Below are 23,549 nucleotides of genomic sequence, written 5' to 3'. Positions count from 1 at the left end.
AGGGAGGCAATGTATACTGTACCTGCCCTTTAATTGAGGCCAGACCATCTTGCCTAGTTAATGTAAGCTCTCGGTATATAGCTTCGTACTTGCCTTTGTGCTTCTTGATGACAACAATTATGGTTCAGTGAGGCCTAGAAAGGAAACAAATCTAGCAGGGGCTGGTGGGAGGGTACCACCCTGGACCTTTCACAGAAAAAAGTCACTCAAATCCCTCAATTTCAAATATTTCAAGATTTAGATTTCCATCTGTCATAGCCCATAGTAAATAGAATTCACTTTATATGCTACAGAGTAAATAATACTAAACTTCAACTTAAGACAGATATGTGTTGTTTGCTAAATGAAAAGCTGGGCTTATTAAGTTTTCATGGATCTTTCCTAAAGATGACCAATAAAGAAAAGAAAAATTATGCAACAAATTTTATTTAGCATAGTCAGTCCCAACATTCAGCACAAAAAGGTTACAGAGGATAGAAAGTGCATTAATAAAAGCCAGTCTTTACCAAAAGAAAACAGAAAATATATTATTGATTCAAAATATTTTACACTTGAATGATAAACTGCAATAACTTATTCTGGGCACCTACTGATAAGAGAAGAAAAGAATGTTTTAAGACGAGCTCAATCTCCAGCTGATTATCAGAGAAGTCAGTAGAGGTCACTGAGACCGGCAGTCTTTCTTGCTTTTTGCATTAGTGCCCTCAGCTGGAACTGTTTACGGGACAGAAGACGTACATGCTGGGAGGGGGGAAAAGTTTCAATAGTTTAGAATGGCTTCGATCCAGACCCACGCATGAAGTATCAAGACACTTTTAACCAAGTGGGATCTAAGAACCCTAACCTCATGAAACCTTCCTTTAGAACTAATACCTCGGTACATGTGGTTTTTTTAAACTCCACCACACCATGAAGGCTCCCTCAACAAGGAAGGCACCATATTGCAGGATCTGGCTCAGGAGTTTGAGCTGTATCTTGAGTTAACCAGTATGTTAAAGAAACTTGTCCTAGGATGCTAACAAAAGTTACCAAAAATAGTTGCTAACTATGAAGTTCCCCACTTGGCTAAAAGAAGGGGAACGGCAAGGATGAACGGCACAGAGCCAGCTTTTGTCCCTAGTCCCAGTGCCTAGCAAACAGCATACGACTCTTGCATCTCCATGTGCATTTTTTCCTAAGCTATGCCACCCACGCAGGAGAGTGTACAGAAAAGGAGTCCTCTCTTGGGTTTCTCGTTTATATCCAGCCATTCATGTGCTTGCATCAGTTCTGAGGCACGTGGTTTGGCCACATTCACACATAGGGAGATAGGCAAGATCAGCAAGTGACCTAACCAGCCCTGCATGTATACTGAGGCTCCAGCAGCAGCTAGATCAAATATTGAAAGGGTAGCTGCTATTACTCCTAAATCCATGTTCTCCATGACCCAACAGACAGCAGCAGCCAAACTTGGCTTACCAGATTTTAATGTTTGTATAATAGCATTAAGCCCAAGACAACCTTCATTCAAGAGGGATCTAAAGGGCAGCCAAGTACCTTGAAGGGCTGTTTGATCTGGGAAAACTGGTCTAAAATTATACAACTCTAAGAAAACTAACAGATAAAAAATGGTGGGACAATCAGTGATCTCAGTTTAGGTGGTATGACCGGAAAGAGCCAATGGGAATCTGACTGTGCCTCCTAATTTACCCAGGCTTAGTACTGTAAGAGAAGAATTACATTCATCTTGATGGTAGGTGGGGAACTGCAGCCACTAGGCCACTTTTCTTCTGCTATTCAGACCAATCCTCAGCACTCTAAAGGTGAAAAGACATTGCTTCAACCATACATCTCACTTGCTCTCTTTTGGGATGATAATCTTAACCCACACTACAGAGAAACCTTGGTTGGTGGTTTTCAAGGTCAGTGCCTCTACAACACAAGTTTAAAAATACTGGAAAGCAGAATGAGGAAGACATACCTTCAGGAAGACATCCAGATCTATTACTCCTCGCCTTAAGGCTTCTCCTAGGTAAAAGATAGTGTCTTCAATAGCATTTTCCTCTGCATACAGATTTAAAATCTGTTTGTATAGTGGGGCTGTAGGAATGATAACTTCATCAATATCATTGTTTTCAGATTGATTTTCCATTTTCTCCAGAGCAGAACTGAGTTCTTCATCCTTCTTTTTCAAAAGTTCTATGTTTTTATCAACCTCAGCCTGAAAACAGAACAGTCCAAGCATGATGGCTTTATACAAATTGTACATAATTACCCACTTGTCAGATATCTACAACTCAGTTTCACAGGAAAAGACTGGCTAATAAAGCAATGTTTAAACAAGTCATGGATGAGAATGTTTCAAATAACACATTGGTCAAAGATTGAAAAAAAGGTGTGATCTAATATGCTGAATGAAAACAAGACAAAGGTGGAAATACCCCTGGGCTGAGCACTTTCAGTGACAAACTTGTCACTTATCAGTGGCAAATGATTACAAACTAAGCCATCAGATAAAATACTTTGCAACAGGTTTCCTTACACAGAAAATCATAAAAGAGGCTTTTCTCCCTAACAAGTGGGCATCTGCTACAAAGGAATAACTTTCCCCAGACTATGCAAAGGATTCGATGCACAGAGCCCCAAACACTTGCATTCTCGTTACAAGATACTGCAGGTAGTGGTTGTAGGCTCTGAATCATATTGGTGTCACTTTCCTGGAACTTGTGAAAAGAGCTGGCTACTGTGAACCTCAGTTTACACACTAGAACAATTTCACAGGGCTATCCACATATAAATCACTTTTCACAAAGACCTCAAACTTCTAAGAACTAAAATGCACATTTATTGGAATAAATTCTCCCTCATGGGGATGAAAAGTGGAGAGTGAAGCTGGCGCTTCAGTTATGCCGGTACCACCAAAGCGCAGCAGTCTGCTATAAATAAAGCTTAAAAAGCTAAAAAAGCTTAAAGAGCTAAATTTGTATATGTTTATATGCAGCTCACAAGTCAATCAAATTATCTCTGGATTATTATTAAGTTAGAAGGCTTGCTGAAGATACTTTTAAAAATGACTCACAAAACATTTGGAAACAATAAAATAGAACTATCTCTTAAGTCCGCACCAAGGGAATAGATTTTTTTTTTTTTTTTGAATGAGACCAGGTCTCATCCTGTTGCCCAAGCTGGAGTGTAGTGGCATGATCAGAGCTCATGGCAGCAACTTCGAAAGCCTGGCTCAAGCAATCCTCCTGCCTCAGCCTTCTGAGTAACTGGGATTACATGTTTGTGCCACCACACCCAGCTATTTTTAAAATTTTTTTGGTAGAGATGGGGTCTTGCTATGTTGCCCAGGGTGGTCTCGAACTCCTGGCCTCAAGTGATCCTCCAGCGTTGGCCTCTCAAAGTTCTGGGATCACAAGCATCAGCCATCAAGCCTGGCTGATCACCAATCTTTATCATGGCTTAGATCTTTCCAAAATTTTTAATTCCTGGTAAGTGTCTGGCAACATCTAGCATTCAAACAATCCTCCTTTGGGAGGAAACATTATTTCCTAGGGTGAAGGTGCAAGCAAAATGCTTTAAGTATTATTCACCTCCCAAAGACCAAATGTCAAACATGGGTTCCATTTTTAACAAAGCTATGGAGATCTGTATTCAAATGGCTAAAGACACCTTCAATTTTCTGAACTCTTACTATACCCAGAACATCCAGAGTATACAGAGAACACTTTCCTCCCATGGCTATAATTCAATCCCAAAATTGCATGTCTTCAATGAGTTACTTACTACTTCTTGATCTAAACGAGTAACCATCTCTTCCAGTTTCTGGTGACCTTTCTTCAGGTCTTCCTCTGTTCGTTTCAAGGCATTGAGCTCTGCCTGGGCACGATCCATTTCCTCCTTCATCCGCCATCTCAGTTTGTCACTGACCGCTGAGATGAGAGAAGCTCGGATGGTGTCTTCGCTGATTGTGCCATCTCTACTGGGACCTGCAGGAGACAAAGGCAAAAAACACCTGCTTATTTCCCAAATTCTTTCTATTCCTCTCACAGGAACCTTCAGAAAACAGGACAAAGTGAGCCCACATTTTCAAAACAGGAGACAAGAAAAAAGGTTATGTGTTAAATGTTATCATTTCATCAGAAACAACATAAACATCTGAGTTGATTCAGAAATACTTTCTCTGTAAGAGATTACTATTAATCCATGTTTACCCACTTTCCCTATTTACAGCCCAAACAACTCGCTATTTTCTGAATGAGGCAGAGGCTGTATGTCCTTCCAGATTACGATTATTCTTAAATCTCCAACAAATGAGCCAGTACATTTATACCAAGGAAAAACATTTGATTCAAGTCAAGTCCATCCTCAGGACTTGTGCTTAGTCAAAGGAAACAGGAGCCCACTGTAGAGGCAGTGAGAGGACAGGGAATGAGCAGTCTGCCAAGTTGATAAGGCTCCTCCTTTGCAAGACTTTTACTCCTTTACTCCTTACCAAAAGCACAGGATAGAACAAATGAGCAGAAGAGAATGACATCCAAAAAATTCAAGAGCTGATGAATTTGTTTATTCTCATATTCTTTACTATTCTCTTTCAAATGTCCCTTCCTAATCAGCAACTTGTATAATTTCCTTGCACATTTCAGATCAAATAAACTTATCTCTCAGATACTTTCTTCAAAAAGGTCTCCCTTTAACGTAAGTATAGATATTCTTTATGACTATGAATGTTCTTCAGCTGTGGTCCTAAATCAGCAAATGTATAAATGGTATTTTGACGTTCAATTGATTATAGAATACCATGGGGGGACATAAGTATATTTAATCTTAATTGCCTTTATTCTTAATGAATATAGTATATAGTATAATCTGTGGTATTAACATTTTGGGGGGGATGATTAGGAGAAAAAAATGATAAAAGGTCTCCTTAGGAGGGTGATAATGAAAAAAAGGTTAGGAAACACTGCTGAAATCCATCTGTGATGTTATTTTTCAGCCAGATGCTACTATAAACTTGTATTTGCTAGCCTTGTCACCACCATCCCAATCTCATTCTTAAATTTATGGTCTACATTTGCTACATTTAAATTATGCTAATTGCAATCTATGAAAGGCAAACTTCTGAAGGCCTTGCAAATTACCTGGGTGCTCTACCTGCTAGATCAGCAGTTCCCAACCTTTTTGGCACCAGGGACTGGTTTCATGGAAGACAATTTTTCCCTAGATGGGGATGGGGGGGGAAGGCATAGCTCAGACGGTGATGCAAGTGAGGGGGAGCTCTGTAAATACAGATGAAGCTTCACTTGCTCATCCACCGTTCCGCTCCTGCTGGACAGTCCGGTTCCTAACAGGCCACAGATGCGTACCAGTCCATGGCCTGTGGGTTGGGCACTGTGGTGCTAGATGATTCTTTTTTCCATAACCAGCTATACTTCTCCCATCAACAAACTGTTTAAGCCATTCTAAACTAATAAAAAGAGTTTAATGCTCTTGAATATCAGATCCCATCTTCTCTCTACTATTAAATTATGGTTAAAACTCATCTCTGCCAATGATTTTTTCTCCAGTAAATAAAATTAATTCTCCAAACACCAGGAAAACTAGAATCTGTTTTCTTAACAGTTCTTACTGTATTAATTTAAAAACCTTTTATGAAGAAAAGTACTGTACAATCCTTATGCAGCTAAAATACTAAACATATAAGTGGCAAACTATTGCGTAATGATTTCCTCAAACCAACAGAATTAGTTATCTTCTAGGAGGAGTCCTAGAGAAAAGCAATCCCAGGGGCCCAGATGGTTTTATGTCCTTAGGACGTGGTTTTTTGGAATCTTCTTTCCTCTCACCTTCTGCTGGAATGTAGAAGAAGGTAATTATTGAAATTGTTTATAAATATATAAGAGCTTCAAAATAAATGGTAAGGTGATATTAACTAAAATGAAAGAACTAAAAAATATCTATCTGAAAATCAGAAAACCAAACTTCTAAATTTCTTTTACTTTGAAGGGGTGTGGTTGGAAAGGGGGTTGAAAAGTGAATAATAGAGTAAAACATTTAACGCTGTGGTTTCAGTACTATCTACTGCTTTGATTTATTCCAACAGTTCTGCTGGAGCAGCCACCAATAATTCAGGGCTAAGCCCCTTCAGGAGTTAACACCACCAAATAAGTCCTTCCCAAGACTCTCCAGCCAAAGTCATTAACAGTCAAATTGGGAACCAAGCCCAGGTAGCAGTCGCCTGGCCTGTAAAGGTCGCAGTTCACCTGAGGAAGCTAGAAATGCTAAGATTAGACCTAGTTTTACCTCTATCTCACACAGACCTTATTATGAAGTATATCTAAATTTATTCTATCTACTTTCTAAAAAGAAGAGAAGAATTGTTATTAAGATCTGAAGTATGAAATCAAGAGAAACATTTTTTCAAAGTCAATAAAGGAAAACCCATTAAAAGTTTGAAATTCAATGAACCTTGCCATTTTAGGAGACTTTAGGTAAACAAATAAGAAAAAAGGTTTTGGTGAAGATTCTCATCTAGTTATCACTTTTCAAACAATTTTTTTCTCAGATGTCTTAGAAAACGGAATATTCTCTATCCCTGCTATAACAAGTCTTGGATTAAGAAGAGTTTGTGGCGAACTCCATACCTCAAAAGTCCCCACCCAGTGATCTTTACCCAGGCAGAGTCAGATTTCAGAAGTGCCCTTCTACAATTCCAGATCAGCAATTGAACAAGTAAAACAGACTTTGAGAAACAGTCCTAAGCAAAATCTCATTTAAATGTCAGGTAGGATCTGATCTCCAACTTAATAAGACACAATTTTCCAGTATTAGGAAATCAATACTCTACTCAATGGATCCGAAAATTCATTGAATAAATTTAGGCCAGGATCTTCGAAGTGCACTGGTATACACTACCTGATTTAAAGCCCTGTCTAAACACTTAACACAATCAGTTTTATTTATATCCTAACAGTACTTACTGATGATCACTGCTTTGTAGAACTCAAAAGAAGCTACTTTATATTAGAGAGAGAATCCATGATAACGCCAAAGGAAAATATATGACTGAACAGTAATTTTTCTAATCTCACCCCTAACTAGCAAAAGTGAATCACTTGCCAGCATTTTTACTTTTGGACTTGACTTACTCAGGCCCACATAATGGTCCTTGGTCTGGCATTTGTGCTACACAGCAAACTATGGAGCCTAAGTAATCCCAGTTTACTGACCATCTACTCAGAAACTGGATCAAGCTCATCTGAGGGTTATTCTCTCTCATAATAAACAACAAAAAAATTAGGTCAATCTCTGAAGTTGGAGCAACATTTCCAACAACTATATGAGCAAAGGAATTTTGATTTGTGCTATTAAGTGCACACCCTGCAAATTCATCATATGTTTACAAAAGGCCTTTATAGTCTACAAATATGTAAGCTTCTAATACTACTGCCAGTTTATGTGCAGGCTATGGAACTTTTCTTTCAAACAAAGCAGGGAGCCTCAATTTATCTTTTAAATTGCTTTAAATTGTGATGTCAGACCGGGCATGGTAGCTCATGCCTGTAGTCACAGCACTTTGGGAGGCAAGGTGGGCCGATCATTTGAGGCCAGGAGTTTGAGACCAGCCTGGGCAACACGGCAAGACCCCATTTCTTAAAAAACAAAATAGCCAGGCATGGTGGCATGTGCCTGTAGTCCTAGCTACTTGGTAGGCTGAGGTGGGAGGATCACTTGAGCCCAGGAGTTTAAGATTGCAGTGAGCTACAATCATGCCACTGCACTTCAGCCTGGGCAAGAGTGAGATTCTGTCTCTGTCAAAAAAAAAAAAGCAACATTCTTTACTTAAGCTATAGAAAATTTCTATAACCACAATCAATAAGAAAAAGTTTAAAGATATACACCAGCAGTATACTTTATACTTCTTGAAAATAAACACATGTTACAAAATAAGGTTTAAATTACTTTACATAAAGATTCAAGTTTTCAAGAGTGGAGTAGGTATGGGCCTCATTAAAATAAGACACCAAAAAATAACTACTTCAAAAAAGAAATAGTGTGACAAAATCATTCGACTATCATAATAAGTCATAACAGATACAAGATGCTACCTGGCAGGCATAAGCAAAAAGGCCAAAAACTCTGAAGGAGAGTTAAAATTCCATCCTTAAAAAAATGGGTCAGAATCAAAGTCATTCCTTAAAATTATCATTTTGTGAAAGAGAATAATTTAAGCCTCTATCACATTAGAGGTAATCTATAGGAATAACCACAGGAAGTTAAATGAATCAGCTTTTCCTACCTTTCATTTATTAAAATTTAAAAATCCATTGTTAAATTATGTTAATGGCTTCTTTTAAGCTTTCAAATCTATCATTATTTCAGATTTCCACGGCAAAAAAAAGCCTTTAATGTTTAGCAGAGCAAACTTTCAGTATTTAAATTTCACTCATGACTGACTGCCCAACATTGGAGGGAAATGCCACTTACCCTAAAGATAACGCAGTCTGTGAAAGGAAGTCTGTGAAAGATTGTGGAGAAGAGGCACCCAAACCCACACACAAGCAAGTATGCACTAGTGCACCCATGTGAGCGGGGTGCCTGGGGTGCCACATCCTGAAAGGGCGTTTCTGTAAGCGAGACTCATTAATCCAGCATGGGCAGAGAAGGAAGAACAGCAGTGGACAAGACAGTCAAGAAACCTTGTCATGTTTACTAGCTTTTATCGTCAAAGGAATGTTAACAGGCAAGCTTTCTTATTTTTCTTCAGTTCTTCCTTTCTCTTTATCTAATATTAAATATGGACCAAAGAATGAAAAATACAGAAACAAAATCACTCAGTTGCAGCATTTACATGGTTTTCCACTTCTACATTTTAAACAAGACTTCTACAATGACAAAACTGGTTTCTCAAATGTCTGTTAACAGTACCCTTCCAAACTTAACTGTTTCTGATCCTTGCTTATGATTTTTTTTAGCAAGTCTCAGACCTGTGTGAGATACATGATTGTTATAAACAAAATCTTAAAATTACATTATTAAACTCAGAGGCTGAAATATGCAGTACTTAGGAAGTTTTACCAAGAAAAATTCTGTGGTAGGAATTGGCTTTAACTGGGGATAAGCACCCATTCTTCAATGCTGCTATTATTAAACTGCAACTAATCAAAATTCACACTGTATGTATGTTAAAGGCCTAAAGTCTAGGATTCAGAGTTATAAATCCACTACAATTATCTACATAGCCTCGTGAACTAAGTCATCCTTCAAAAGAGAACTTTTATACTCTGCTGGCACCAGGATTAAGAAATTGCTAAATTCTTTTAAACCTCTTCTTTTTTTGACAAAGGTGGGGTGGTAGTGGTGGTTAAGAAACTTCATAATGCTTCCCCTTGTGCTCATACCCACTCTTTTTTTGGGATTAAATATATGAAACTGGTTAAGAAGATATATATTCATGGACAAAACAGTTTTTCTTTTGCTCCTACAGTAACAGGAAAAAGGATCTTTAAGTTCCAATGCCTATTACCAGTTAGATTTTTTTTTTGTTGTTTTTGCTGTGTGAATAGGTTTGTTCCTTCATTACTCACTTATTACCAAAGTAAGGATGAATTAACAAATTCAAGATCACACATAAGTAACTTTTCAACATAGGCTAGACTATGGAAAAAGTCTTCAAGAGCTCTGGTTTTGAGGTTTTGTAGAAATTAGTTTTCTTTTGTATGTGTAAAATCCATTTTAAAAGCATGATTTTGGTTTGCATATGCTGAATGGCTGTAGCTAAAACAAAATGATAGTGTTTTTGTGTTTTGTTTTAAAAATATACTCCAGGCCAGGTACAGTGGCTTACATCTGTAATCACAGCACTTTGGAAGGCTGAGGCAGACAGAAATCACTTTGCGATCAGGAGTTTGAGGTTGCACTGAGCTATGATGACACCACTGCACACTAAAGCCTGGCCAAGAGAGTGAGATGCTGTTGCCAAAAAAAATAAAAATAAAAATCCAAGTGGGATATGGGACAAATGACCAGATAAATCTTTTCCAGTGTCAAAAACAAAAACACACAAAAAACCCCAAAAAACTATTAAAAGTACACAGCATGTGTGTGTCAGCCCAGAAGATGCACGGATGACCACATACCCAAACCTGCTTCTGCTTTCTTCTGGAATCTGCTATTAAGAGAACACAAACAAGTATTAATGTTGTCTCCAACTTATTCTCTATAATTTGGTGGTAGTCTAATAGTTTTAAAGTCAGAATTCAAGTTCTCTTATAGTTTTGGCAATGCCAACTTGGTGAAAGTTATATGCCTAGTTCTAACAAAAATGTTTTGCTCTTAAGAAACATATGCTTTTTAACTTGGAGAAAACAGAAATTTCAATTTTAAAATTTAAGTTTTTAATTTTTTAAAATTTAAGTTTTATCCTCAGGTATCAAGAAAAGAAAGTTTACCTTCATTCTGATGCTCTTATTGGTAAATATGCTGGCAATGGACAAAAATTTAAGGAAAGTTGTCCAAGTTCCCTATCTTTTGCCATTGGTCTTCCAGTAGAAAATGTTTGATAATCATTTGCAAAGATGATATCCAAAAAACACCCCTGCACTTACAATGACTTCTGGGAAGAATTTAAGTTACGAAATATAACTTTTCCCTCTTTTATGTGACAGTAAGTTCATTAAAATATCACTAAAATTGCTCAGACCTGATTGAGAAGCACCAGACCACCTACAACTGGTTTTTCATTATTCAACAACTACATTTACTACCTTACTCAATGCCCTTGGTGAGCTCCAATCTCATGAAGGGATGGTTTTAAGTCAGGTTAGGCTGGAGGCTGTTTATCTAGGTCAGTGGTCCCCAACCTTTTTGGCACCAGGGACCAGTTTCATGAAGGAATTTTTCCACGGACCAGGGTGAGGTGGAGTGGGGTAGGTGTGTGTGTGGGGGTGACGTGGAGCTCAGGTGGTGATGCATGGGCTATTTCCTAACCGGCCATGGACCGGTACCAGGCCATAGCCTAGGGGTTGGGGACTACAGATCTAGGTAACAAAAAAGCTGTAAAATGAGATGACAAAATAAATTATCTGATTTTCTTTTAAATGCTTTTCAAAACCTACACTGAGACAGGAGTCAGAAGGAGATGTTTAAAGTCCCAAGATCTGCATCCATCCTCAGCCTTCTTTACCACCTTTTCAGAACAGGTTGCTATAATGAATGCAATCTCTATTACTTCATTTATATTTTATTTATTATCTTCTTTTATTTTATGATTTTATTTATTTTATTTTTTGAGACAGAGTCTTGCTCTGTTGCCCGGGCTAGAGTGCCATGGCATCAGCCTAGCTCACGGCAATCTCAAACTCCAGACCTCCAGCAATCCTCCAGCCTCGGCCTCCCAGAGTGCTAGGATTATAGGTGTGAGCCATCGTGCCCTGTCGGTTTTTGTTTTTTACCTATCTATTTTTTTCTGACTACACTCCACCCCTCTGCTATTTTTGTTGCCTGTGCTTTTGAGGTCTTAGCCATAAAATCTCTGCCTAGGTCAATATACTGAAGCACTTCCCCTATGTTTTCCTACAGTAGTTTTATAGTTCCAGACTTTACACTTAAGTCTTTAATCCATCTTGTGTTGATTTTTGTATATGGTACAAAATAGGGGTTCAGTTTCATTCTTCTGTATATGGAAATCCAGTTTTCCCAGCACCATTTATTGAAGAGGGTGTCTTTTCCTCAGTGTATGTTCTTGGTGCCTTTGTTAAAAATCAGCTGACTGTAAATAAGTGGGTGTATCTCTGGGTTCTCTATTCTGTTCCATTGATTTATATGTTTTTATTCTAATAATATAACTGTAGCCTTGTAATATATTTTGAAGCCAGGCAGTGTGATACCTCCAGTTTTATTCTTTTTGCTCAGGAGTGCTTTGGCTATTTGGCATCTTTTTTGGTTCCATATGAATTTTAGGACTGTTTTTTTCTATTTATGTGAAAAATGATATTGGTATTTTGATAGGGATTGCACCTAATCTATAGATTTCTTTGGGTATTATGGTCATTTAACAATATTAATTCTTCCAATCCATGAGTGTGGGATTTCTTTCCATTGGTTTAAGAGGTGGAGTCTTTACGCTTATTTTAGGGCATGTTTTTGTGTGCTGATAAGAGCAATCCAGTAGAGAACAAAACTTGATAATGAAGAGGGGAGAACTGCTGACATGATGCCCCTGAATAATAAGTTAGAGGGGATAAAATCTAGTGGAGAAACCAGTTTTAGACTGAAGCAAAGATAGCTGAGGTGTGGTAACAGGGAGAAGACAGATACAGTGGTACAGGTTGGGAGGTAGGTATAAATGGGGGTGGGAGTCTATAAAAGTTCTCTTATTGCTTTGATTTTCTTAGTTGAAGAAAATTATATTTCAGGCAACCCTAATAAATAACACAAAAAAGTAGAAACTACAATAATTTGTCGTACTTGACCCATTCATATTAAATCATGCTGCTTTCTTCTCCTAAAGATGATCACGTTTTTAGATATAGTCAGGTGAGGAAAATCTAGGTATCTGCCGATAGCTCAATACATACAAGGTTCGCCAATGAATACATATAATAAACAGGAAAGAGTGACAACAGTTGATCAGATTTATTTTTATGCCCTGGTAGAAGGCTCATTTATATGATGATAAATCACTTACTTTAAGCTTCAGATTATAGAATATTGACCATCAGTTTTTCCTCTAAGAAAAAGGAGAATGCTAAAATTTCACAAATAAAAGTGAAATGCACTTTTCACAACAGGAGACTCTGACTTTGTTTGTGTGGAGAAACACAAATTTTTCAAGGGTACTTACCAACAGTGGTCACAGGAGGCTGGGAAGGGTACTGGGAACTTGTTGTGGCAGGATATGGACCACCAGGTGGGTAAGGACAACCTGGGTAACCACTAAAGAAAAGAACAAAAAACATTAAACATTAAGATGACCCAACACTACAGTATTTTTAAGGACCCCATCCAGGAATTTAAGCTTGATACATGGCTGTTTTACCAGTTATTGAATTTATAGTTTTAGAGTTACAGGTATTTGTTCAAGTAAAGTTCTATGGAAATTCCATTAATGACACTGGATTTACTAGTCTGTAGGGAAATGATACTATTTAATTTTCACCTGTGGCTCGTTGGTAACCTTTACAAATATCTAATCTGAAAATACTTCTCCTTAAGTAATTTAAAAAAAACTTTCTTCTCACTCTATGAATAATTTGTGTTATTCATACATTCATATCAATGCCAGAAGGAACTTTCCTGAGAGGTATTGTCCTCTAATCTCCTATCCAAAAACCTCCTATCTATAAATATCATTTACAGCATACCTGACAAATGGTCACCTTTCTCTACTGAACACTAAACATCATTTTAATATAACTTCTAAATAATAGTTCTAAATTTGCATTTTGGAAGATTACTCGAATATCTAAAGACTCCAAACACTCAACTATTTGAAAACTTCTAACATTTTTCCTTAGTCTTCTCTTCTTCAGGTTAAATGTTCTTAATTTCTTCAGCCATCCTTCACAGGACATGATTTTCGTATCTAACCATTTTCCTGTGAATATTCACTAGTTTATCAGTGTTTCCCTTATAATACAGAAAAAAAGTAAAATAGGATGATTACTAGCTTCCTATTAGTTGGACAATAAATCTTGATTAATTCTACTTTAGCTACAATTGTCCGGTTTACGATATCTGCAATTCTGATCAACGTGCCTTCTGTAAGTCCATTAAAATTACTGATTAAAAAGAAATAGCCCACAGCCCTGGAGCAAAAGCTCTTTCCAAGTTCATGGTCAGTAATACTTTTTTCAGTGCAGTGGTTTGAAGACTCTCTTGTTTGTACTACCAGCTCACAGTTTATAACTTGTCCCCAACAAAAAATTTTATATGTGACTTGCTGAATAGTCAATGTAATCATGGTACTCTCTTATCTATCAGTTTAAAAGCAAAATCAAAAAGGAAAAATCTCAAGCATTTTTATTTATAGTGGACACATGCTGCAAGCTACTGAACAGTACTTCTGTTTCTAGTCTCTTTAGTAATCAATGCTATAATCTTATAAGGAAATACCATCTATCTTACTAAAATATCTGAATCTACTTTTTTGAAAACTGGGATAACTGCTCTTTTCTGGAGTTTATCCCATTTTGCATACCTTTTCAAAGACAATCTGTGATCATATTGCTGAATTTTTCAGTAACTTGGTATAAAACTCTTCTAGGCCTACAGATATTAACTTCAGAGAACTCTCTGTTTATTTAGTTTGTTCAATTTCCTCTTCATGGTTATTCTCCATCTTCAAGGTTAATAATTTTTCTTAACAAATAATTGGGTAGTATAATTTCTGATCTTTGTAGATTATTAATCAATTTGTGCTATGTAGCAAATCTTTTTCAAAGAGCTTTTTTTTTTTTTATTGGTCAAGTGAAGCAGTGGGAGTCAAAGAGCTTTTTGACCTAAGTGTTTTTAAAAAGAATTTTCCTGTACTCTTATGTTCCTGTTTCTTTATGTACCTCTTCAAAATTTACTATTTATTGTATTCAAGGTACTGTTTCTACATGCTTGAGGTAGGAACTAAGATATAAATCCATCTCTCCCCCATGAAAGCTATTAATTAAAACAAGGCAATATCCCTGTAAACAATCCTGACAGAAGAAAATAACAAATGCTAAATAAAAGTTCAGGAGATAAACAGTGGAAAATCAGTATCAGTTAGAGATTAGGGAAAGTTTTGGGAGATCTGGAGTACCTATTGAAAGTTGTACCTTTAATCTCTTCAATTCTCCTACCCATAACCCTATTTTTTCCAGCCATACTAGAGTATTCCCTATTCTATCCTGGAATTTTTTTGGCTTTTGCACCTTTGCTCACATAAAATGAGTGAGCTGGACTTGCTAACTTGTGAGTTTTTTCTCGGTTATAAACTGTCATTACTCTTTGCTGCTCCCTTAATCTCTAATTTTTTTTTTTAAGGTCATCTTCATAAACCAGCTCTTTCAGCTAAGAAGTTATCTCTAAGCTCTCACCTCCAAACCAGATGTGACCTCTCCTTTAGAGTTCTGTTTATTCATTACAGCACTTACCATTTTCTGTCTTTCTGGTATCAGCAACTGTTTCCTAATAATCTTAATACGTGCTTGGTAGTATATATACCAAAACCGGAACAATCACTCTGATACACCTTTTAGTTTCCTTGTGTACATGCTGCAGGTGCCACAAAAAACTTCTGAAAGATCTTAAGATTTGGACGTAAACTTAAAAATCATCTCGTCCAACTTTTTACAGCAACAAGAGACTATCATCATAAAAGTTTTAAGATAAGAATCTTCTTGAGGCACTGATTTATTAATTCTACTTTGGGATGAAAGGAGAAGAGAAAGGTTCTGAGGCTCTTCTGCCAAGACCTTTTATATACAGAAAGATACAGATGGCAATTTAAACAGTTACCTTTTAACAACTCATCTTATGTTTTGAGAGTAAAGATTTTAAAGGAAAAAAGCATTATATCTCTGGGACACTTTTATGGTTATCTAAGACAAGTAAGTAAGATTTACATTTCTGTCAGTATTTTCAGCTTTCGTTTTTACCTACAAGTCTCTTTTAAATGGCTTTACTGTTCAGAAGTCCATTTCCTAATTGTACCTTCAATAATAATTCCCTCTATATCCAAAGTTCCTCTTTACTAGCAATTTCTAATTATAAAGGCTTGCAATTTTAAGGCTTCAGACAGGATCCCAGTTCTAGAACTTAATCAGAAAATTTAGGGCCTCAAGAAAACTAAAACTTATAACCTGCTTACATATTACTATCATAGAAATCTTTCTCTATTGTCCCTTGCAGATGTTCTTCTAGTCTCTGCTTTACCTATCTAAAGTGACAGAATGCTTACCACCTTTTAAAGCTGGTCTCTGAAATTAAGAAAGGCCCAGAAAAGAAATAAGTTTGCTAAATTAACATTCAAGATCTTGGATATTATATATGTACATATACATATTTATCTATGACAGGTATTCAGGAAATCTGGCAGCATTTATCTGTGAGGATTATGATTTGGTTATATGAAGCTAAGAAGGGTTAGCAGAGTTAAAATTTTCTTGTCAATTGTTAGAGCAGCTAGAAATCTCATCTTGGCATCAGTATATGCCAATCGTGCATTTTAAGTTGGTCCAACGACCACCTTTGGAAAGTACTTCTAGATTACCACTGACACATGTACCTGTTTCAAACATAGGTTAAATAATTATTTCTCATTGACTTTTTAGTGCATGTTATCTATAGACTGATTTCACTGTTAATTTACCCATGTAGTGTTATTACTAAATGGATAATAAAGATTGATAGTACATGTACTCTATGAACTGAATAAATAAATATGGGACAAGTCTGACCACATGGTATGAACCATTAAATGGTTCCCTGTAATTTAAAGAAAAGATAAGGTGGGGATTTTTTTTAAGAGTATAAAAATATTTTTCTCCTTGGCTGAATTCATTATCAGTAGTATTCCATTAACTTTTCAGCTATCTACATTGGATACACAAAGTTCTTAAAAGGGAAGTAGCAAGGATTTCAAAGTCCCAAACCAATAAAGATAATTGTCATTACCAACCCCATCCCTTTCCTCTCTGTCAAGAAAATGGAGCTGCATTTCTCTAGATTGGAAAAAAATTTCAAACTATATTCACATACTGTAAAATTATACTAATAAACCAGGTTTTATCTTCCATTAAATTGCAACTAAATTTATTTTAATGCCCTAGATAGCAAATTATTTTGATTCTAGATCTAATAGTAGAATTTCTAATAAAATTATTCAAAAGATAGTTTTTCATTACCTGGGATTGGGAGGGTATCCAGATGGGTATGCAGAGATTCCACTTGGCATGCCTGGCATGTAGGAAGCTAAAAACAATTTTTTAACGTTTTAAAAATAATATGCATAGTCCTGAGTAAGTCGGCTATTGAATAAGATACACCACACTGTCAAACCACCGCAAAATTTTATACAGTTAAAGAATCCAAAGCTCAGCACCAAAACAAAACACCCCACCTTCACATATTCTCAAATCATTAAACATGAGTCACGACAACACTCATGACAATCCCAACAATCTGGCGAACTGGTCAACCTGGTCAGCAGTAAAAGTTCTCAAAGAGTCAATAACCTGAGACAAGAGCTGGTTTAATTTGGAATTTAGAGAAAGTAATTCTGGCCTTTTTGGTCCAAGGTCAGTTTCTTAGAAAGTGACCTCTTTATTATATCTAAAAAATCTTTTGATATTTCTTTTAGGACTATGTTGACCAATTAGCACAGCTGGTTTTGTTGCCTTGTTTGAGGACTTTAAAAGACTTCAAATTACCATGAGAAGTCCTATACAAAGCTTATATTCATCTAGACAGGTTAAAAATATAAAACAAAAGCCCAGAAATACTAGGGAGAAAAAAGATTACAATTCAGTAAGCTTAAAGAATGCTTTATATATTCTTCAAAGAGAACACTAATGGCATAGAACTAAGATCAATGGTGCCAAGAGGCTAATCAATAGAGGAAGAAAATGAAAAGAAGTTAATTTTGGCCTTAACTGTACTTGTTCTCGGAATCAGTGAAACTTTTTTTCACTGAATACAATGATGAATTAGCCCTTAATGCAATTAATACATATTTTAGTACCTGCTATGTGACAGGAACCTGGGATTTGTTGACCAAAAAAATAAAAAAAAAGAAAAGAAAAAAAGAATCCTTGGCCTCAGTTGCTTAGAGTTTAGCTGGGGAGATAAACAAGCAAGAAATAATGAAGAGTGATAAGTGCTATGGACAGTGTAAGTACAGGGTAAGGGTAAGTTAAGTGCTTTATATGAGATCATCCAGGAAAGGGAGCTAATCTAAATCTAGGAGGCAGGGATAAACAAACGTGATCTAGTAGAGGATTGATACATGAAGGTTTGAAGGCAAGAGAGGCGGTGCCTTCTAGAGCACAGAATGCAAGTGGGTGGGAGAAGTATGCTGGGCTCAGATCAAAAAGGGCCTTAGAAGCCTTTACCACCATTGCTGAGCATACATCTCCAAACACCAGTGTTCACAGTCTTCTTGTTAGGATGAATCTATAGATGTCATAAGTAAATTTCTTAAGTATGATGAAGCTAGGATGTTTAATAATAATATTCAGAAAGGAAAAACACTCTCAAAATCTCACAACTGTTAGATTCCATAAAACACTGTTTCTTCCCAGGAACAAAGCACAGTTGATCTTTATGAACATCCTTATGAAAAGATGAGGTCACTATTAAGTGTCAGGAATATACACAGTCAATTACCACCCTCCCATGCTAGTTTCTCTCTCATACATACAAACCACCACCTCACAGTTATAAGCAATTTCCTCATAATTATAAGCAATTTTTTTATTTCTAAGATTCTGAAAAGCTAATCATTCCACTAAAGCCTCCAAGTTTTAATTTTGGGAAACAACAAATTCTTTTGGCTCCAAGACCATCAAGGAAGCAGATAACAGGGTGAAGTAATTTTAGAGCTAGAATAAAATGGGACACAACATGTATACCTAACACACGGGGTTACTGTGAGGATTACATGAGAATGTTATATGAAGTACTTAGCTGTGACTCATAATTACCACTCAATAAATGCTGATTATTACTGTTAGTTGTCAAAAAATGAGGTATAACAACAACTGTTTGGCTTTTTGTTTTTTTTTTTTTCAGACAGAGTCTTGCTCTGTTGCCTGGGCTAGAGTGCTGTGGCATCAGCCTACCTCACAGCAACCTCAAACTCCTGGGCTCAAACAATCCTCCAGCCTCGGCTGTCCGAGTAGCTGGGACTACAGGTGTACGCCACCACACCCAGCTAATTTTTTTTTTTTTGTCCTATTTTTAGTTGCCTGGCTAATTTCTTTCTATTTTTAGTAGAGACGGGGTCTCACTTTTGCTGAGGCTGGTCTTGAACTCTTGACCTCAAGTGATCCTCCCGCCTCGGCCTCCCAGAGTGCTAGGATTACAGGCGTGAGCCACCACACCCAGCCTACAACTGTTTTTTAATGTGACTCAGCTAGCTCAGAAGCCATCCTAAGAGGTCAAAAATATTTTGAGTCATGATAATAATAATAGAAATGTATATATATTTTTTTCTTTTTCGTGGGGGGAGGGGATAGAGTCACACTCTGCCACCCCAGCTAGAGTGCAGTTGTGTCATCATAGCTCACTGCAACCTCTAACTCCTGGGTTCAAGCGGTCCTTCTGCCTCAGCCTCCCAATTAGCTAGGACTACAGGTGCACGCCACTGTACCTGGCTAATTTTTCTATTTTTTATTTTTGTAGGGATAGGGTCTTGCTGTTGCTCAGGCTGGTCTCTAACTCCTGGCCCTGAGAAATCCTCCTGCCTTGGCCTCCCAAAGTGTTAGGATTACAGGCATGAGCCACCATACCTGGCCGAAATGTACAATTTTTCAACTGTAAGATAATATTTATTTAAGTATGTATCCAAACTTCTGGATTATTCCTTGGTGTATGGGAGAGTGGAATTCAAGCCTTCATTTCTTTAGTTATATTTAAGAATGTAGTATGTTGGCTAAATGTATGAAATGTATTAAAATGGGAATGGATGGGCAATAAATTGGTCTCAGTAATTTACTTAAATTTGCTCTATGGTGTTTAAGGTGACTTACAGTGAGTACAAAATTGAACAGCAATAGTGACAACAGTGTGATCTCTTTTCAGAATACTGCACTTCCAATGTCTATGTAAAACTAGAAGAAATTTAGGAAAAAAATGTTTAGGAGAATACCTAAATTTCTGAAAAGGATTAACTTTGTCCTAAGTGGTCACTGACTATATATTATCTGAGCAAATACACAAAAGTAATGAGACTAGGAAAGACTTAAGCAAGGTTCTGTACTCTGGGCACTAGAGTCAACAGAATTTAATAAGATGAAGACAAATTTCTGTTCCAAAAGAATCACCAGTGTTTTTACTAAAAGAGATGCTAATCCTAGAATCAAACTTATTCTGGGAAGGTAGGGAAGGAAAGGGAAATAGGTTCAAAAAGTTCCTTCTGCCAGATTCCCATTCAGCTTGTAAGTCAAGATGTTCCTCAAGAAAGAACGGTTAAAAAGGAATAGTACAATTTTCAGCAGAAGAAAAAATGAAAGCTCACGTAGTTTGTCTTATAAGATAAATAAGTTTGGTTACTTATAATCTTGAATAAAATTTACAAAAAACAATCACAGCTCAAAACACAATCAAATCAATACAGATTTAGTCAAGTCAAAATAAGTAAGTACAACCAACTCTAAATTATTCAGGGTGATTTTAAAGTATCAGTAAGAATTACTCAAAAATATAGAGATAATATATATTAATTAGGGGAGAATTGATATTGTCTCCATGCCCCTGCCATTCCACACAAGGTAAAATCATGAATTGGCTGTACTAAAGAGAAGAAAGCTGGGAGCTAGATGTCCAATTGTGTATACCCAGAATAGCTAGAATGTGAATGATTTAGTTGATCTTATAATTAACCTTATCTATAACATTGATCCTGGAGCTGCAAAGGGAAAGGAAAGGTCAGACTACCTTTCAAGTCATATCTGCTCACAAGCTGATCAAATGAGGCTATTCCGAAGCATACATAATTTAAAAAATTCTAGCTCTATTCCAGCATTCTTTCTTCCTCATTTTGAAATCCAACACACCCATACATAGATTTCTACCCACAAATGGAAGCCCAAATGCCAGTCTTTGGTGGGAATCTGTACATGCAGATGAGGGGCCTCAGAATACCTCCAAAAAATTCACTAACTTGATACGCTAAAAAGCAAAGTGAAGTCATTAAAAATAATTTTTGTAAGACTTTGTTTACATGAGCTTTAAAATCAAATCTTGATTCTACTTACTATTTGGTGGCCCTGTTGCCTGGTATGGTGGATAGGATGCTGAAGTAGTAGGACGAGAGAAGACTGGAGGTTCATCTCCAAATACCACAATCATGACTTGAATAAGCCCCAATAAGTCTGACTGTGGCTAAAAAAAATGAAAACAAATTCAAGTCAGCTACAGAATCATTTTTCAGCAAAAAGGAAAAGTTTGGCCATTTCTCATCAGTTTTCAGCTCAGCTTGACAATATTCTTTGTAGGACCTCAATCATAAAAATTCCATTTAATAAACTTATTTTAATAGTTAGGTGGTTTTAATCATTACTTGCAACAAGGCTCTTGCTTCATGTATATAAGAACAGCACTAGTCAAAGCAGCATATCGCAAAATTCAGATGATACTGTCCTTCCTTTGATTCTACAGAGCTAACCAAAACCTATTTTATTGCCAATGGACAATTTAAATATACTGGTACAAATTTAAGGATGGAAAGAAGCGGCAGTCACAGTATTATTTAAGGCCTTTGTTTTTATTTTTCTGAGACAGGGCCCCACTCTGTTATCCAGGTTAGAGTGCAGTGGCATCATCATAGCTCACTGCAACCTCAAACTCCTGGGCTCAAGCAATCGTCTTGCCTCAGCCTCCTCAGCAGCTGGGACTACAGGCGTGTGCCACCATGTTCAGCCAATTTTTTGTAGAGACGGGGTCTCACTAAGTTGCTCAGGCTGGTCTCAAACTTCTGGCCTCAAGCGATCTTCCACCTTAGCTTTCCAAAGTGCTGGAATTATAGGCATGAGCCACCATGCCCAGCTCAATAATTTTAAACTGTATGCTGGACATTGTTCATGAAAAATTATAGAGCATCTATACATTATCTCCCTCCAGCAAGGGTTCACCCTATCCTGTGGCAGACAGATACAGTGAGAATCAACTTAGTAAAATTAGGGACTGAGCTGACTCAAGGCTGGGTTTTTGTAAGGCTCATTATATCTCTCTGTATTCCCCCTCCTGAGAGTATTCCTCCATTGGTGCCAACTAAGATCTTAGGGTGTTTACTTTTACCCCTTCTCCTTGATAAGGTTCTGAATACCAATTTCCTCTTCAACCTGAGACTGCTGAAAATTTGGCTGTGTTTTTCAGCAGCTGTTTAGCATTTTAGCAGCTTGTCTTTGAAGCTTAGGAACTCAGCGTATCTCTTAAGGTAGGGAAACTCAGAGTATCTGATGTACTTCTGTGTGGCTTCTTTTTCTCCCAAATCTCGGATCTTAAAAGTCTTGGCTACCTTGGTAGATAGAACAGAGACTTTTGTTTTTTCAGCCCTGTGAGATTACTGGAAATCTGCAGGCTTCCCTGCCTCTTAGCTAAGGCCCTCTGCCCACATTCTCAGTCTCTCACCCTGCATCAAGAATCAGTAAATACCCCCGAGGAAAAGTTTTTGGCAGAACGTTGGCTCATCTCTTTGCTAGTCCCTTCTCTATAGAATCTTGGCCCTTTAAGTCTTAACTGCCTCAAGAGCTTTCCAAAGCCTACCAACAGGTATTGTTTGTATTTTCTCTGCCTTTTCTAGTTATTTTAGACAGGAACAGTAGTCTGCCACAGTTACATCATCAAAGGCAGGAAAAGAAGTTCCCTTCTATTATTCTTGACAGGAATGCTTTGAGTAATGAGATTTGAGTTCTACAAATATATCTCCCACCACTGGGATACTACTTTTTAAATGCATTTCCCACTATGTGAATTCTGTCTATTTTTAAAGGTTCAACTCTAGCAAATAAAAGTGAATATGAGTATTTTGTAAATTACAAAGCTCTATATAAATCTAAGATATTTTTAGAGAGCCTTTTCTAATTACCCTCAACTGAGTGATCAGTCCATTACCTGAACTTATCTTTCCTTAGAATCTTCCTTGAGTGTTAACAAAAAGCAGGGGCTAGAGAGCAAAATATATAAAATACACCTAATTCACAAAACACCATTGATACTTACATGTTTCCATTCATGTAGATAAGGAAGATATATCTTCCCATTTGCGTCAACATGCTTTCCTGTTTTAATAGTCATTGAACTAGTAGGCTTAACAAAACAGATAGGGGGATTATATGGGTATGTGTCCAGCAGCCATAGGCATATTGGAATATTATATGTATTACCTGAGAAAGAAAGAGAAACTTGTTACTCTAGTTTTATTATTTTTCAATTAATACCTTAATAGGTAAGGAAGAGAGAGCTACAACTAAGCAACACTTAAAAAATCACAACAAATATTTTATGTTTCAAAGTTCTATTTAAGATCAGTTTCTTAAATTTTTAGTTTGTAAAACATATCAGCAGTACAAAGAAGCTAACTGATCAGTACTATGCCGGTGCCTGCTTGCTGCTATAAAACATTCTTTATGAATTATCTTTTGACTCAATCTATTATTTGCTACTTGACTGGTCATTTCAGTTAATAACACTTGCTGGCAAGAGAAACAGAAGGAAGGAAGAACATGGATTAAGGTGCCGTATCAGAAAAGTGGTACAATAAGCTAGACTTGAAATTCCTTTGCCAAAAGCCAGACTACAAAACCCAATCCAACTGTCAAATATGTTGATTGGTGTCCACAGTGTCATCAATGCATATGACATTTTCAGTG

At 36.9% G+C, this 23,549-nt stretch overlaps 1 protein-coding gene across 1 annotated transcript in view; it reads right to left on the bottom strand.

Moving 5' to 3' along the window:
* Window positions 1–410: 410 nt before the first annotated feature.
* The window catches only part of TSG101 (tumor susceptibility 101), a 35,297-nt gene continuing 12,158 nt past the window's right edge, over window positions 411–23,549 (bottom strand). The window contains exons 4-10 of the mRNA XM_012654384.1: window positions 22,900–23,063; window positions 20,934–21,060; window positions 16,863–16,929; window positions 12,827–12,918; window positions 3,769–3,971; window positions 1,961–2,200; window positions 411–741 (exon numbers count right to left, since the gene is read on the bottom strand). Of these exons, the coding sequence (XP_012509838.1) occupies window positions 652–741; window positions 1,961–2,200; window positions 3,769–3,971; window positions 12,827–12,918; window positions 16,863–16,929; window positions 20,934–21,060; window positions 22,900–23,063 (983 nt within the window). The 3' untranslated portion in view covers window positions 411–651. The remainder of the gene's footprint in view (window positions 742–1,960; window positions 2,201–3,768; window positions 3,972–12,826; window positions 12,919–16,862; window positions 16,930–20,933; window positions 21,061–22,899; window positions 23,064–23,549) is intronic.

Source organism: Propithecus coquereli, unplaced genomic scaffold (assembly GCF_000956105.1).
Source record: "Propithecus coquereli isolate 6110/MARCELLA unplaced genomic scaffold, Pcoq_1.0 Scaffold44, whole genome shotgun sequence".
Classification (NCBI taxonomy): domain Eukaryota; kingdom Metazoa; phylum Chordata; class Mammalia; order Primates; family Indriidae; genus Propithecus; species Propithecus coquereli.
This window is presented reverse-complemented; position numbering and strand designations above follow the sequence as displayed.